General features: G+C 43.0%; 1 protein-coding gene across 2 annotated transcripts in view; it reads right to left on the bottom strand.

Moving 5' to 3' along the window:
• SH3D19 (SH3 domain containing 19) overlaps positions 1–18,456 on the bottom strand; it is a 245,957-nt gene that overhangs the window by 21,228 nt on the left and 206,273 nt on the right. For both annotated transcript variants that reach the window (XM_033940651.1, XM_033940641.1), the window contains exon 20: positions 4,997–5,103. In XM_033940651.1, the coding sequence (XP_033796542.1) occupies positions 4,997–5,103 (107 nt within the window). The remainder of the gene's footprint in view (positions 1–4,996; positions 5,104–18,456) is intronic.

Raw genomic sequence — 18,456 nt, forward strand, 5'->3', positions numbered from 1 at the left:
GAGATCCTAACAAGAACTGAAGCAGAGCGTGACCTAGGGGTGATCGTCAGTGAGGACATGAAGGCTGCCAATCAAGTAGAGCAAGCTTCCTCCAAAGCAAGGCAAATCATAGGTTGCATACGCAGGAGTTTCGTCAGCCATAAGCCTGAAGTCATTATGCCATTGTATAGATCCATGGTGAGACCACACCTGGAGTACTGTGTGCAATTTTGGAGGCCGCATTACCGAAAAGATGTGCTGAGACTACAGTCGGTCCAGAGAATGGCCACCCGGATGATCGCGGGTCTCAAGGATCTCCCGTACGAGGAAAGGCTGGATAAGTTACAGCTCTACTCACTCGAGGAACGCAGAGAGAGGGGAGACATGATCGAGACGTTCAAGTATCTCACGGGTCGCATCGAAGTGGAAGAAGATATCTTCCTTCTCAAGGGTCCCTCGGCAACCAGAGGGCACCCGTGGAAAATCAGGGGAGGGAAACTGCACAGTGACACCAGGAAATTCTTTTTCACTGAAAGAGTGGTTGACCGCTGGAATAATCTTCCACTTCAGGTCACTGAGGCCAGCAGCGTGCCTGATTTTAAGGCCAAATGGGATAGACACGTGGGATCTATTCACTGAGTTAGGTGGGGAAGGGTCATTGCGGTGGGCAAACTAGATGGGCCGTGGCCCTTATCTGCCGTCTATTTCTATGTTTCTATGTTCTATGCCTAAAAATCATCACAGATATCAGAGCCTAACGGCACCTGATTCACAAAGAGGTGCCTAACTTGAAAACACATCCATGATCCGATCCTAACTATGCCCATTTTTAGTGTAGGTGCCTCTTTGAATAGAATGAAGGTTTTCGAGTAAGGAGCCTAACTTTTAATTAAATCCAATTAAAGCCGATTGTGAGGTGTTGAGTGCCATACTGGCACTGATTAAGCCTATTGCTCAATTAAATTAGGCACCAATATCGGTGCCTACCTTTAGGCGGACTTTATAGAGAATCAAGGCCAAAAATGTATCTCAGAGACCTGGTGATAACAGGATACAAATTATACCAAAATAAGGTGGACTCCTCATATGTCTGAATATTGACGGTTGGAGCCTGGGTATGGCTTGGCAGCAAAATCCCAACTGCCACTGGCCAAATACCTGGCTCCAGATATTTAAGGACCAACAAAACATGCCCAAGAGGGACTCCTACTCTTCAGACCCACAAGGGGGCACTACAACTGGAACAACCAAGAGGAAAAAGTACTTTAGAGCTAGTCCTTACTGAACACAGGATGCTGTGCAAGGGTTAATAGCGATAGAACCAACTGGCAATCATAGGCAATCACATTTTCCATAATCACTTGAAGGGGGGTGCCAAAGAAAGCTACTGCTGTAACCTTTCAAAAGATAACATAAGAATAGCCTTATTGGGTCAGACCAATGATCCATCTAGCTCAGTAACCCGTCCTCAGGGTAGCCAATCCAGGTCACTAGTACCTGGCAAAACCCCAAATAGTAGCAGCAGTCCATGCTACCAATCCAGGAAAAAATAGCCAAGGAGGCGAAAAACTTTCAGTATATTAAGGGGAAACGACCCGCGAAGGAAGCGGTGGGACGGTTGGATGACCATAGAATAAAGGGAGTGCTAAAGGAGGACAAAGCAATCGCAGACAAACTGAACATATTTTTTTACATCTGTATTTACTAAAGAGGATATACACAGCATACCGGAACCCATCAGACTATATGCTGGAAATGAAGATGGGAAACTGACAGAGTTGATGGTCAGTCTAGAAGAAATATGCAAGCAGATTGACAGGCTTAAGAGTGATAAATCTCCGGGACTGGATGGCATCCATCTGAGGATCATCAAGGAACTGAAAGGGACTATAGCTAAACTGCTTCAACTGATAGCCAATCTGTCGATCAAATCAGGAAAGAATCCAGAGGACTGGAAGGTGGCGAATGCTACCTTCAAAAAAGGTTTGAGGGGAGATCCAGGAAACTACAGACTGGCGAGTCTGACCTTGGTACCGGGAAAGATGGTAGAGGCGTTGATAAAGGACAGCATCATTGATCACCTTGATGGACATGGTTTAATGAGGACTAGCCAGCACGGTTTCAGCAAAGGCAGATCTTGCCTGACTAACTTGCTGCACTTCTTCGAGGGAGTAAACAGGTGGATAGACAAAGGCAACCCGATCGACATTGTATATCTGGATTTTCAGAAGGTGTTTGACAAGGTTCCACATATACGACTACTTTGTATAATTGCAAGCCATGGAATCGAGGGAGAAATACTCACATGGATTAAAAACTGGCTGGAGCATAGGAAACAGAGTGGGGATAAATGGACATTACTCAGACTGGAAGAGTGTCACCAGCGGGGTGCCGCAGGGCTGAGTGCTTGGACCCGTGATCTTCAACATCTTTATAAATGATCTGGACATTGGTACGACGAGTGAGGTGATTAAATTTGTGGACGATATGAAGTTAACTGGGCAGACTTGCACAGTCTGTGTATGGCCGTTTGGTGGAGGATGGGCAGGGGAGGGCTTCAATGGCTGGGAGGGTGTAGATGGGCTGGTGTAAGTCTTAACAGAGATTTCGGCAGTTGGAACCCAAGCATAGTACCGGGTAAAGCTTTGGATTCTTGCCCAGAAAGAGCTAAGAAGAAAAAAAAAAAAAAAATTTAAATTGAATCAGGTTGGGCAGACTGGATGGACCATTCGGGTCTTTATCTGCCGTCATCTACTATGTTACTATGTTACTATGTTATTCAGAGTAGTGAAGACGCAGGGGGATTGCGAAAATCTACAAAGTGACATAATCAAGCTTGAGAAATTGGCATCGACATGGCAAATGAGGTTGAACGTGGATAAATGCAAAGTGATGCATTTCGGTAACAAAAATCTCATGCATGAATACAGGATGTCTGGGGTGGTACTTGGAGAGACCACCCAGGAAAGAGACTTGGGAGTTCTGATCGACAAGTCGATGAAGCCGTCTGCACAATGTGCTGCGGCGGCAAAAAGGGCGAACAGAATGCTAGGAATGATAAAGAAGGGGATCACGAACAGATTGGAGAAGGTTATCGCGCTGCTGTACTGGGCCATGGTGCGCCCTCACCTGGAGTACTGCGTCCAGCACTGGTCGCCGTACATGAAGAAGGACACGGTACTACTCGAAAGGGTCCAGAGAAGAGCGACTAAAATGGTTAAGGTGCTGGAGGAGTTGCTGTACAGTGAGAGATTGGAGAAACTGGGCCTCTTCTCCCTTGAAAAGAGGAGACTGAGAGGAGACATGATCGAAACATTCAAAATACTGAAGGGAATAGACTTAGTAGATAAAGACAGACTGTTCACACTCTCCAAGGTAGGGAGAACGAGAGGGCACTCTCTAAAGTTGAAATGGGATAGATTCCATACAAACGTAAGGAAGTTCTTCTTCACCCAGAGAGTGGTGAAGAGCTGGAACACTCTTCTGGAGTCTGTTGTAGGGGAAAACACTCTCCAGGGTTTCAAGACTAAGCTGGATAAGTTCCTGCTAAACTGGGACATACGCAGGTGAGGCTGGACTCATTTAGAGCACTGGTCTTTAACTTGGGGGCCGCTGCGTGAGAGGACTGCCGGGCAGGATGGACCACTGGTCTGACCCAGCAGCGGCAATTCTTATGTTCCCTCATGTCTGTCTCAATAACAGTCTATGGACTTTTTTTCCCTAGGAAATTGGAAATTGTCCAAACGTTTCTTAAAACCAGCTACGTTAATTGCTCTTACCACAACCTCTGGCAATGCAATCCAGAGCTTAACTATTCTTCTTTCAGTGAAAAAATATTTCCTCCTATTTGTTTTAAAAGTATTTCTCTGTAACTTCATTGAGTGTTACTTAGTCTTTGTAATTTCTGACGGAGTAAAAAAATCGATCCGTTCTACAACACTTAGGATTTTGTAGACTTCAATCATATCTTCCCTCAGCCATTTCCTTCCAAGTAGAGGAGGAGAGTTTAAAAGGAAGAGCCAGGATCAGAACCACAGGTCCCAGAGTGAAGAAAGGACATGGAGGATCAGGAGAGAACTGTAACTTTGTCCCAACTGAGGTAGAAATCCGCTGAAGATTTTCTGGACTGGACTGACTAAACTAAACTGAGAAGAGCAGGGTATTTTGAGAAAGTAGCTAATTTCTGTGCGGGGAGACCTGTGAGGAAAACTGACCCCTGTGTAAATAAAAACCTATTCTCCTACCTTCCAAGACTGCATGTTAGTGTTTGTGTGACCAGGTTCCTTGGGTGTGAGAGAGGGAGAGGTCATGTAGGGATCCCCACAGAGTCTGGTATGGGTTGTCATTGTTCTAGGATTTATTTATTTAATTTTCTATACCGTTCTCCCAGGGGAGCTCAGAATGGTTTACATGAATTTATTCAGGTACTCAAGCATGTTTCCCTGCCTGTCCTGCTGGGTTCACAATTTATCTAATGTACCTGGGGCAATGGGGGGGATTAAGTGACTTGCCCAGGGTCACAAGGAGCAGCGTGGGTTTGAACTCACAACCTCAGGGTGTTGAGGCTGTAGCTTTAACTACTGCGCCACACTCTCCCCTTGAGGATTGAGGATGAGGGTTGGGAGGGTGATTATTCTGTTATTATTGTTTATGATTGTTTAATAAAAGGAATTATTTTAAAATAGGGCAGTGGATTGTGAGGAACTGGAGAAGGATCACGTGAGACTTAAGAGACAGAGCCTCTTCACAGATGAAATTTAATGTGAACAATTGCAAAGTGATCCTGTCATAAGTGAAACGATTCAAGGGCATGTATATAAAAAACAAGAATGAAAATAAAATTTCCACTGTTCTCTATAATCACGATGATTTTTTTTCTTTCTCAGTGGCGACCCTGTCTACCAGATTAATGGAGATATTGAGGCATATTTTCAAAGCACGCAAAGTACCACAGAAACCTATGGTACTTTGTATGTCTAAGTGCTTTGAAAATGAGCCCCATTGTCAGACAGTTTACCTTGAAAGAAAGTTCATCTTCATTCTCCCCGTGGAAGTCATACAGGGCCTTGGCCTTCCCTTTCATCCATCTCTGAGTCTCTAATGATTTTGCTCCAGCTAAAGAACCTGAAAGACACAGAACAAAATATTAATGAAAAAAATGACTGGCAAATTAAAAAAAGACAAACAGGCAAAAACCCGCAATAAATCAATGCCTGGGAAGCAGGATGGCAGATCCTTGTGAGCAGCGCACTAGGAATGGCATGTGAGGCTTAAAATAGTACAGAATCCATTTAATTCATTATTAAATCAGACCATTCCGTGTTTTCCATAGAGCTACTGTCTGCCCTTGAAAGCAGAAACAATTGCTGGATGAATTTGATGTTTAATCAGTTACCAGATCCTAATTTCTGTGATTGAATCACTATTTTCAGTGTTCACAGGCTGCTATTCATAAAATGAGCAGCAGCTAAACAAGATTGTACTCGTCTTTACACCCCCCCCCCAGGGCTGCCATCAGGGCAGTACAACCAGTCCTGCATTCAGGGGCCCGGAGCTGACAGGGGTCCCGGGCTCCCCCAGGGTCCTAGGCAGTGTTCTAAGGCAGGGGCGCCAGTAGCTCGCCAAGGCAAAGTGAGTCGATCATCCAGGACTCACTTTGTCTTGGTGATCTAATCTATCGGGCCGATCAGTCTTCCTCTCCCCGACGTCAATTCTGCAGTCGGAGAGGAAGTTCGGGCCAGCCAATCGCTGCCTGGCTGGGTGGAACTTCCTCTCCGACGGCAAAATTGACGTCGGGGAGAGGAATGCTGGTCGGCCCGAAGCAGGGAGAGCATGCGTCGGCATCGGCTTTGGGGCCTGTTATCCATTGGTGGGTCCTGTTCCCCGATGGCAGCGGCAGTGGCTTGGGGAACAGCAGGGAGAAAAAAGAAAGGGGGCAGGCAGGGAAACAGAAGGAAAGAAGAGAAACAGAAAAAAAGAAAGGGGGCATGAAGAGAGGAAGAAAAAGTTGGGGGAGGGAATGAGGTGTGGAGGAGAGGAAGCATACAGGCTGAAAGAAGGGAAGAAAGATTGGATGCACAGTCAGAAGAAGAAAGTGCAACTAGAGACTCATGAAATCACTAAAGATAGGAAAAATGATTTTATTTTAAATTTAGCAAAGTGGAGGCAGTATTACTACAGTTTTCAAAGGAATTTGCCCAAATAACTTAATAGTTAACTGGGTAAATTCCCAGAGATGAAAACTTCCCTTCACTTACTATGCACAGTTCTGAATTTATATCTGCTGTCTATATTTTACAATATGGTCCCCTTTTACTAAACCGCAATAGTGGTTTTAGCACAGGGAGCCTATGAGCGTCAAGAGCAGCGCTGGGCATTCAGCGCATCCCTGCGCTAAAAACTGCTATTGTGGTTTAATAAAAAGGAAGGGGGGTATATTTGCCATTTTTGTATGGTTGTTACTGAGGTGACAATGCATAGAGTCATCTGCCTTGACCTCTTTGAAAAAACCCCAGAGTAGGAATAATTAACATTTTTTCAGCGTATAGTGTGCTTTGTGTTTTTTAATTTTATTGTTGGTAGATCATTTTGACTTTGTCATTTTAAAGTAGCTCAAAAGCTCAAAAAGTTTGGGCACCTCTGAGCTAGAGCGTTGAAATTGTGTATTTCTATTTTATCCCCCCCTTTTACAAAACTGTGGAGCATTTTTTAGCGCCAGCCGTGGTGGTAGCAGCTCTGATGCTCAGAATTCTATGAGCGTCAGGGCTGTTACCACTGTGGCTAAAATCCACACTACAGTTTTGTAAAAGAGTGAGAGGTTAGTTTGTGATGACATATTCCATACTAGGCGAAGGTGTTTTCTGTGTTCTGTGTGTTCGAAAGACATGGTTTTCTGTTAGGATTGACGGTGTAGGATTGATCTGTGCTAGTCTGGCTTGTTTAGTTTTACAATGGGTGTATTGATGTACTGCTCACTGCAATATGTAAGATGCTGCCTTTTCCTAGGTACTCATATGTGACGTGTGGTTTGTTACTAAAAATCATGTTTTTCTTACAGGGGGGGTGCCAAAAAATGATGGGCCCCGGGTGTTACATATGCTACGTACGCCACTGTATGTAAAGATACCAGAAAGCTGGCGTAGCAAAAACTTTAAGTAAATTGTTATTCTTTTAAGTTTTGAGTATTTAACCCTCCCACAATCTCACGGGCACTCGTTTCAAGTTTATTGAGATTTTGATTTAAACGCAATATCAAATATTTTCAATGCGTATAACAAAAATAAATTTGGGGAAATAAATAAAACCATTTGAACAATAAACATACAAACATATCCATAGATGATTAAAATTACATAAGGAGTACAAGGATAAACTACATTTGTTTAAAAATGCATTCTCCGCGTCTGCTCATAAATTTGTTGACTGGAAGGATCCAGCAATGTGGCCAGATGTCATTCAGGACAAAGACAGAGAAAGAATTGTGCAATTTGAATTAATGATGGAAGATGATTTAAAGCAAATGGCACAGTCTATGAGTTAAGATCTTGACGGACGTTCTTTTTATGAATATCTCCTCTATGCCAAATCACCCAATGGACGTGAGAAGATTTTAAGGGACTGGCTTAGGTGGAGCATTTGCAGAAAAGTATGTGTGTATTCGGCCCATGGAAGAAGGGGGAGTGTCGGGGGGGGGGGGAAGGGGGGCGTGGGGGGCCCAATAGGATTGCTCAGTAAGGGGCCCAGAAATTTCTGATGGCGGCCCTGCCCCCCCCCACCCCAGGGTTACTATATTTGGGAAGTCAAAAAAGAGGACACGTGGCCCCACCCCACCCTACCACCCATTAGTCTTGCCTCGGCCCACCCCCCACCCTCTGTACCCTTTTAGTGCTCTCTGTCCCTTCAACCCCCTTCCCCTGCGGATGGCTTCTCTCTCTCCCTCCAACCACCCCTGATGGATGCTTTTCCCTCTCTCCCCCCCATGGATGCTTCTCTCTCTCTCTCCCCCCTCCCTCCAACCCTCCTCCCATGGGTGCTTTTTTCTTTTTCTTTCTTTCTCCCTCCAACTTCCTCTCCTGTGGGTGCTTCTCTCTCTCCCTGCACCAACCTCCCCTCCCCTAGAAAGATCCAGGTTTCTCTCTCTCTCTTCAATCATGGCTCTCTCCCCTTCCCCACTTACCTCATCTGCTGAGTTTTTCAATCTTCGGGCAGGCCAGCAGTGTTGACAAGGTGAGCCTGCTGTCGTTGGCCTGCCAAAGAAGTCTTTATTCTGCAGCGACTTCCTGTTCCTAAGTAGGCAAGACAGCTGCAACCCCCCACATTTTACTGGAAACTTAACTTTTTCCCAAAAAACTGGGAAAAAGTGAAGTTTTCAGTAAAATGTGGGGGGTTACAACCCCCCAAACTCCCCACAACGCGGCTTAAGTTGTATTAAGTGGGGGGTTCCCCCCCACGCCCCCCCGTCGGAGCCCCTAAAAACAGTAATTTTCTTTGGCGCGCGCCTCTGCGCTGCACTCAATTGTCTGCTCGTGCCTTTGTCCCGGCGCGCTTTTGACCTGACACCCAAACCACATAGGCTATGATACAAACTGACCACTTGCTATTTTTGACTTGTCAAAGTTTGCAAACTGAGGTATATTTCTTTTTTTTTTTCCTTCTCTCTAGTCAATTTACACCTATCCCTCCAACTATTCTGGACTCTCCACTCTGCCTTTTTATCTAAAATTCCTCATTTCCATTAATCAACCTGTCTCCCTTCTTGAACTCTCCCCTCCCCCTGCCCAGTTTAGAATTGGTGTTAAATAGTTGAGGAAGGGTTTATCTATCTTATTAAAAAAACAGGAAACTTTAATGAAAGACAATATCAATCTTAGAAGAAAGATGGAGAACTTAGAAAATAACTCCAGATACAATAACTTAAGAATCATTAATTTTCCTAGGCTTCCAATGACACCTCCTAGAGAAATGTTTAAAAGATATTTTCTTGAAGTTTTGGGGGCCTCAGAAGATTCATTACCTCCTTTATCACGAGTCTATTATTTACCTAATAAGATTAAATTACCAAAAAAGCCGTCGGATCAAGGACTATTGGATGTATCAGAGTTATTGGAAAAATCAGATAAAGAGGTTGTAGAATCGAGCACTTTGATTATAACAGTAGCTCTCTCTATTGATAAAGTATGGTTGTTAAAACTGTTCTTTAAAAATAGACAGAAAGAATTTATGGGTTGTAAAGTGCAGGTATTTCCTGATTTATCACGAGAGACGCAAAGGCGTCGTCGTGAATTTCTTTTGTTGAAGCCAGGTGTTATATCTTTGGGTGCTACTTTTTATTTGCGACACCCTTGTAAATGTATAGTGCATCACCGATCAGTTAAATATGTTTTCTTCGAGCCTAATCAGTTGACTTCTTTTTTAGCGCTCTCCCGATTGGAGGTAGAAAAATCATAAGCTCTATGACTATTGGTTAATCCCAGCAATCAGCCCTCCAGCTAACTTTTATGAAAGAGTGTACATTAAGTTCAATTCTTCTATCTTTGTTTTATTTTATAAGAAATCTTGGATCCAAATTTGAGGACTTGAGCATTTTAGTTAATACACGATTTAATGTTATTGGAATGTTTCTTGCTTTATGTAGAATTGCTAATTTGCTTTCTGTACAAGGTATTCTTGATTATATGATTTGAAAATCAATAAATATATTTAAACATAAAAAAACAGGAGTCTATCCAACTTGTTTGGGGTTTTTTTTTTGTTCTGTGAATCTCTGTGGAGATTCTCACCGGAGAATGACACAGGAACAAATTTGTCCCTGTCCCCACAGGATCTATCTTCCTCCCGTCCCATCCCCATCCCTGCAAACTCGGTCCTTATCTGCACAAGCCTCGAACACTTATGATTTTAAAGTGTTTGAGACTTCTGCAGATGAGGACAGAGCTTGCAGGGATCGGACAGGGGCAAGGATAGGGACAGAACTCACGGGAATGGGACGGGGATACATTTTTCCCTGTGTCATTCTCTAAACATTCCTCTTAGAAGCCTAAGAGGTTTTAGGTGTCCTAGAGCTAGCAGTATGAAGAGCCTTCATGTTGTATATGAGAAAAAAAGGACAGGTTGTGAGTGGGGAACTCCCCACTTTACTTCATACTGTTTGCGCTGCCATTGGGGGGGAAAGGGGGGGTGCAACCCCCCACATTATAGAGAAAACTGAACTTTTCCCAAAAAAATCGGAAAAAGTTCAGTTTTCTCTATAATGGAGGGTTCCAACTCCCCCAACCCCCCCCCCCAATGGCAGCACGAACAGTATGAAGTAAAGTTCAGTTTCACTCCCTCTCCATTTTTCTGTCTCTACCCTCTCCCCTATGCTCTGGCATCTCTCTTCTCCTTTCCTTCCTTCCTTCCCACTCTACCTCATGGTCTGGCATCTCTATCTCCTTCCCTTCCCTCCCCCCAAGCCCTGGCATCTCTTTCCTTTCCTATCTCTCTCTCTCTCTTTGCTCTGGCACCTCCTCTCCTTCCTTTCCCTCTGGTCTGGCATTTCTCTCCTTAGTTTCCCTTCCCTCGCCTCTCCTTCCATCTCCCCCTCCATTATCTTGCAGCTCCTCTCCTTCCTTTCTCTCCCTCTCCCCTGGTCTGGTCTCTTTCTTCCCCCCCCCATATGCCCTGACATTTCTCCCTCCCACTCCATGGTCTGGTATCTCCTTTCCTTTCCCTCCCATGGGCTTGGCATCAATCTTTCCCTCCCATGTTCTTGGCATCTCTCTCCTTCCCTCTCTCTCCCCAATTGGGTGCAGCAGCAGCATTTCTCTTCTCCCCCCTCCAATTTGCCACAATGCATTCCCCCCCCCAGCAGTGCAGCATTCACAATTCGCTACAGGCTAAGGCAAGAGATAGGGAAGCGATGAGGGAAGCTTACAACTAGCTGCCCTTGCTTGCTTCGGGCCTGCCTTGCTGCCTGGTCCTGCCTACTTTCTGTTTCTGCGAAGGCAGGACCCGGCAGCGAGGAAGGCCCGAAGCAAGCAAGAGTAGCAGGTTGTAAGCTTCCCTCGCTGTTTCCCTATCTCCTGCCTTAACCTGTAGCGAATTAAACCCATGCTCCAGGGATCTAAAGGTAACACAGTGCATGCTGGCTTCCTTTCTCTTCCCTCCACCCCCTGAGACGTAACTTCCAGTTTCGGAGGGGAATAAGGGAAGCCGGCACGCACATTGTTACCGTTAGAACTCTGGAGCACAGGTTCAAGTCACTTGCTGGCGCTTTAAAAAGTCAGGCAGAGTCGGGAGTCAAACATTCAACTTCCGGCGGCTCTTCAGGCTTTGCCGAGTCAGCCTGGGGAATCCCCAAACCGGTGAGAGGGTGTTTATTTTTAAATGTTTGAGTGGCGGCGGTAGCAGCAGGATTCGAAACCGAGATGACAGCCGGGCGGTCATTTAAATTATCCGGCTAAAAGGCTCTAGGGAGAACACTGCATTCCCATTTCATATTGGCTTAGTTTACTGCAGTGTCTTGCAAATTATTTCCAGCCGCGGCACACTAAACAGGTAGGCTGCAGCTTGAGGGCACCTGGAAGTGTGTGGACGCCAATGCTTGACGTTATCATGTTGATGTCTGCGCATGCACAAAGGCCATGTAGACAGGGCCTTGAGCTGGCAGTAGGGGGGGGTGGTCAACAGGAAAGGTGCAGAGAGGAGTAGAGGTACCGGCTGTTTACTGGACGTGCCTTTCTCCGCGCGAGTCACATCCTATAGGCAGGCAGCCAGCCAGCCAGCACACCTCTCCTCCTTGCTGGTGTCTCACGGCACACTTTGAATCTCACCACAGCACACGGTTTGCGATTCACTGGTTTGCTGGGTAAAATGGCTGTTCTTACCCTATTCCTTTCTTTTCTGTCTTATCTACCTTTCACCTTTTTGATTATACTTTGCTTTCGTAAACCACTTTGATGTTCCTGCAAAGGGTGATATAGTAAGAATTGTAGTGAACATACATATATTATAATTATTCCAGCACTGTTAATGTTTATTACTTTTCATATGGGGCACAGAATATGGTGTACTGGGTGCAACAGCCACTTTCTACCATCAGATGGCAGAGCTAGACTATACTAAACTTGGGGACAGAAGTGTCTGAAAAAATGAATAGGATAAGGAATTGGAGCTTCCTAGCGTCACAAGTCAGAGATATGCTGTGCACTGGTGGTGTAAAGTGCTTTGGGGGATGTTCAGCCAACCAAACTGCTGGGTTTATATAGTCCTTCATTTTATTGCACACTCTTGTGTACAGATGTTGGGATTTTAGAATAAATTAGGTAATACATAGAAAAAAACCAAAACAAAGAAAAGAAAATAAGATGATGCATTTTGTGATGAGATTTCAGAGCTAACCCCTTCTTCAGCTCAGAAATGACTTAGATTTGTGGATAGGCAAGTTATAAATAATTTTAAATAAATAAATGATGACCCTATTTCAGAATATATATGTGAAACATGAAAGCATTTCAATGACAGTCTCATTGAGAAGGTGGGGTGAGAATCAGGGCGAGATAGATGGGTGATCGGAGGGTGACAAAGGAGTATAATTTTATGGTTCATAATGTGATAGGAAGCCTAGATCTTTGAAAAGTCTTGTCTGGTGGGTGCCAAAATATGTCATCATTTTAACTTCAAAAGTTTTACATTCCTGGGTGGTTTTGAATTTTCCTTTTAGTATTTCTCACTATAAAGTCTAGTGCAGTGCTCAGACTACAGAGGTGTTACCCTGGTTAGCACTATAGTTTCTGATGTGTTTGTGTAGATTTAGTTTGGTCTTGAGCGTTTGGCCCGTTTCTCCAACATAGCATCCTTCTTCACATTTTATGCATTAAATAATATACACTACATTTGAAGATGGAAATTTCAAAACTAATCAAGAATATAAGACTTTTGAAGTTAAAAGGATGAAATATTTTGGCACCTACCAGACAGGACTTAACTAAAAAATTATAATGCTGTCACCCTCTGATCACCCATTTTTCTCTCCCTACCCACTCCTACCTTCCCCATGAGACAATCACTGGAATGATTTTATGTTTCACATATATATTCATTTGCTCATTTCTGAATTTCTGAAGAAGGGTTACCTTCGAAAGCTCATCACAAAGGCCTTGATTCTATAAACAGCACCTAGATGCTAGGCACTGTTAAGCACGACTGTCAATCATCCACTAGGTGCTATTTATAGAATCGCTCCTAACAGAACTTAAGCAGTCTTAGACACTGGTAGGTGTTGAAAGCTTGGGCACACTGCCATTTGGGCTAGGGTTTAGGCCTAAGGTTAGGCCTAAGTTAGACACCTAAGTCAAACCACGCCCAGAATCTGCCCTGAATTTACCTCTAACCACACCTACTTGCTGGTAAGTGCCCTGGTGTAGATGTCTACTTCGAAGTGGTAGGTGACTACCAAGTTAGGGTAAAGGGGATGGGACCTGATATACCACTTTTTCTGTGTGGTCACAATCAAAGCAGTTTACATATTTTGGACAGGTGCTTATTTTGTACCTGGGGCAAAGAAGTGTTAAGGAGTGGCCTAGTGGTTAAGAGCTACAGCCTCAGCACGCTGAGGTTGTGGGTTCAAACCCTGCGCTGCTCCTTTGTGATCCTGGGCAAGTCACTCAATCCTTTAGATTGTGAGCCCAGCAGGACAGACAGAGAAATTGCTTGAGTAACTGATTGTAAACTGCTTAGATAACCTTGATACATAAATACCTAATAAAATAAAAAATATAAATAAAAACATGACTTGCCCAGAGTCACAGGGAGCTGCAGTGGAAATCGAATTCAAAATGTCAGGGTGCTAAGACAGCTGCTCTAACCACTAGGCCATTCCTCTGGCTAATTACATTTTTAAAAATAATTTTTTAATTGTTTTTAATAGTGCTTTCAATTATCAGTGCCAATTAAGCCAATTAAAAAAATTAAGTTAGGTGCCTAGATTGGCTAGATGCTGTTTAGAGCAGTGTTTCCCAACCCTGTCCTGGACGACCACTAGCCAGTTGGGTTTTCAGGATAGCCCTAATGAATATGCATGAGGGAAATTTGCATATAATGCAAATCTGTCCCATGCATATTCATTAGGGCTATCCTGAAAACTTGACTGGCTGGTGGTCCTCCAGGACAGGGTTGGGAAACACTGGTTTAGAAAATCTAGGCCAAAATGTATTGTTAGTCCAATATAAAAGGTATCATTTTATTTTCATTTCTTTAATTTCTATTTATTACTTTTAAAAGTGGACTAGCACAGCTATGACACCACTTTGAGTGGATTTTTTTCTAAGACCATATATCCCTCAGATGCGGTCTTATGTAAGACAGTTGGACCGAGCTTTGTTTTATCCCAGACCTATCATCTATGAACGCCACAGTGACCCCTGATGCAGGCGCTCCTCAGACGCCGAAACACAGTGCTGTGTCGGGTCCACAGCTTCTGCTTGTGTCCTTTTCTGAAATAAACAAGTTGGTTTTACATCAGTGTTCTTCAGTGGAGTGCTCATTGTCTGTTCCCACTTCCTTTTGTACTGTTTTATACCCGAGGAGTTCTCTGTCCTGTTGGACTTTTTGGTGTTTACTTGGACTTCACGTCTACAGTGGACAATGTCATTCTAACTGTGGGACAATGTTCTCACCTTTTCAGATGACTATCTACAAGATCTTTTACAGAAGTGTCCTCTGTTTGAGAATTCTGAAGAAGCAAGTGTCAATGATAATCTGGAAAGCAGATGGTCTGAATATGTAGAACTTAAGAAAAATGTAGTACGCAATGAGTTACACTTTTGGACACTCATTAACTATTGCAGAGCAAGGAGGATTCCAAGAAGCCTTCGTATAGTTAAAGCACTCACAATGTTTTTGGATAATCAAACTTTTTTAGATCAATGGACTGCCATTTTAAACAAGTGCTCTTTAGACTTGATGATTCTATTGGCAGAAACTTCTAAAGCTAAATTCGAAGAGTCAAATGCTTCAGCACAAACAGAAATAATGTTACAGGATAAGGATCCATATTTTGAGCATATATCTATAGAGATTAATCGTAAATTATTTTATGTATTTATTTATTTATAGAATTTTTAAACAATTGCCAAGCATAAACATCTTGTACAGAAAAGTGTAATCAAACCATATTTAACTTAAATTAACTTTCAAAACTTTGAAAGATACTTCAAATTATTACAATAAAAACACAAGAGGTGAATTCAATTGATCACACACTAGTCCTCCAATCTCAGATCCAAAACTTAAAGAGTAGAGAGATTAAACTCACATAATTTTTATCTAAGAAAGCCGTTTAACTACTGCAGCACAGAGAACTAATCCTTATTATTAGGCGCAGTTATTGTTCCATTCTCAAGACGTTTCATTGAGAGAAAACTTATCAAATGAGATGGGTCAGTAAAAACATAAAGAACGGTATCTGACTACACATTTGCTTGGATATCTCAAAAATAAAAGACCCCCTATTTGAGCCACTCCAGGTTTCAACATTAAAAATTCTCTTCTTCTTTTTTGAGTCTCTCTGGAGACATCAGGAAATATCTGGATATGGTATCCCAGGAAGTCCTTGGATCTGTTTTTGAAGAAAAGTTTTAAAATCTAATCCTTGTCTGGAGCCAAAGCCACAGACTTCAAGAGGGTGGCTGAAATAGCCACTTCTCTATCCGATTGTTCCAGTACAGCTGAGATGTCCAATGGTTCATCCTGAGATTCCCCAACCTTTTCTTTTTCCTCCACTTGGGATTTAACAGGAAGATAGTATACCCTTGTAAGAGGAGGTAGAGAACTTTCAGGAATTTGTAAGATCTCCATAAAATAACGCTTCACCATTTCTCGGGGGGAAATTGATAAGATCTTAGGAAAATTTAATAATCCTCAAATTATTAGCTAGACTATTATTTTCTAGAGATTCCAATTTCCTCCGCATAATTATATTATCTTTGACCGCTGCGGAACCTGAGCTCCCTTCAGTTATTCCGCAAACAACTGAAAACCTGGCTTTTCAGCAAATTGTAGCTCTATCCTTCCCCCCTTTCTCTCCCCCCTTCTACACATAAGTTCATGTAATCCTTTTTCTTCTTTTCTACCCACTATTTTAAGTTCTTGTAAACCGTGTCGAGCTCCATTCTCATGGAGATGATGCGGTATATAAACTTAAGGTTTAGATTAGATTAGATTAGATTAGTAAGTCATGATTATTTTTAACTGATGTTAGTTCATTGTCTATCTTCTGTTCATCTGTTTTTAGCAAGGATATATCTTGTTTTAGGAAATTTATTTCTCCTTTCTGTTCTTTGATTTCTCTGTCCAAATTTTTAATTTGGGGATTTAAGGAGTTACCCAAATTTAGCACCAAATCCCATAACGCTTCAAGGGTGACTTCTGGGGATTTAATAGCTGAAAAAAGATATGCTTGTGTTGTGAGAGGTTGTTCTAAGTTTAGGTTTACCTCAATGAAGTCTTGTATCCCCTCACCTTTAGTTGTCCCGGTCACAGGTCCTGGCAGAGTGAAGAAATCACTCAGAGATGTCTCGGTCAGCGAGCCCTCCAACATACTGGCCTCCTGAGATGAGAGTGCTTCCTCTTCGGGTGCTCTCTGATCCCACGGAGAGGTGGCGTCCTTACGTCGGGGCTTAAGGAGACATCAAGCCCTGAGACTTTCGCCGCCACACTACTCCCCGGTGGCGTTTCAAGCGGGCTAGTCCCTGGCACTCTTGTTCTTGCTGTAGACATTGAAGAAGGTCATCGATTGTGACCAAGGGGGCTATCGGTCGCCGGGAGGTACCACCGGCGTTCTTTCCCCGTCTTTTCGGCATGATTTCCGAGGTAGGGCTGACAATCAGTGGCGTCTTTACTGCAGCAAGCTAACAGTGGCCATTTAAAATTAGAAATCAAGGCTGGTAAGATTAACAAGTTCAAAAGGGATGAAAATGATTACAAAAAGGGTTCTATAGATCTGTATTCTACTGCAAGAGTTTTCAATAAAAGGAAAAATGCACATAGACAAGATATAATTCAGATATCGTCCCCAAGGGCCACTATCCCAATCAGACAGTGGCTGGACCATCTAACTCCACACAAGTTAGAAAACGCATACATACAGAATCAGGCAGCTCATCTTCATCTCCCTCTAATAGTCCTGTACAGAAATCTCCAAGGACCACACGACATGCATGTCCCTTTCCCAAACATGATTCTTTTTTAGACAAAATTTGGAAATCATCAACCTCCACATGTCAGGAGACAATTTCAGATTTATCCTCCAGCGACAAACAAGTTTTACCCTCAGTATCATCCCCAAACTATGAACAGATTTCATTTTCAGTACCATCCTCAAATTTTGAACAGATTTCACTCTCAGTAAAGGGGACGAGGCAGAGGGAGAGGTCGGGGGTACACCAGACACCCTTCTTACAGTCACAGACCATATATGCGCAAACAGAGTTGGCAAATAACTCAACCATAGACATATTAGTGACAGGGACTTTTGATATTCCAATTATCAATATTTCTGACCATGTTCTAAATTCGAATGAGACAGAGGTTCCAACAGTAGGTTATAATTCCTTTCAAACAAGAGAGGACTTATTCAAATTCACACGCAAGTTACATATTATACAATCCTTTGCTAATACCACTAATATGTACACAGTTGTGAAACGTCCATCACGTTGGATTCTACCAGGCAATGTTGATCCTCTAATACATAGTTTTTCATCATGTGTTGAACGCGATATCAAAAGATTAGAAGGAACCAAGAAACAGAGATATTACAATAAGACCAAACTAGAGAGTGAGGCGATTAAAACTTTGAGACAAGATTACAACATTGTCATTAAACCAGCCGATAATGGAAGTGGGATAGTAGTTCAGAATAGGGTAGATTATGTAGCAGAAATAGAAAGGCAAGTTCAGGATAGAGAATATTATATTCCCTTGGATACTGATCCCACGGAGACTCTACAAACAGAAATTTCTGAGGTGGTCAAATTTGCTTTTGCAGCAGGATATTTGACTGATAAAGAGAGAGATTTTCTTATTACGAAGACACCTGTTATTCCCACGTTTTACACTCTCCCAAAAATTCATAAATCCATGCTTAAGCCACCTGGGAGGCCTATAGTCTCTGGTAATGGTTTGGTATTGGAACCCCTCTATATTTGTGGATTTTTTTCTAAGACCATATATCCCTCAGAAGCCGTCTTATGTAAGAGAGTTGGACCGAGCTTTGTTTTATCCTATCATCTGTGAACATATACGCCACAGTGATCCCTGATGCAGGTGCTCCTCAGACGCCGAAACACAATGCTGTGTCGGGCCCACAGCTTCTGCTTGTGTCCTTTTATGAAATAAACAAGTTGGTTTTACATCAGTGATCTTCAGTGGAGTGTTCATTGTCTATTCCCACTTCCTTTTGTACTGTTTTATACCGGTGGGTTCTCTGTCCTATTGGAC

This window comes from Geotrypetes seraphini, chromosome 1 (assembly GCF_902459505.1).
Source record: "Geotrypetes seraphini chromosome 1, aGeoSer1.1, whole genome shotgun sequence".
In the NCBI taxonomy this organism is placed as follows: Eukaryota; Metazoa; Chordata; class Amphibia; order Gymnophiona; family Dermophiidae; genus Geotrypetes; species Geotrypetes seraphini.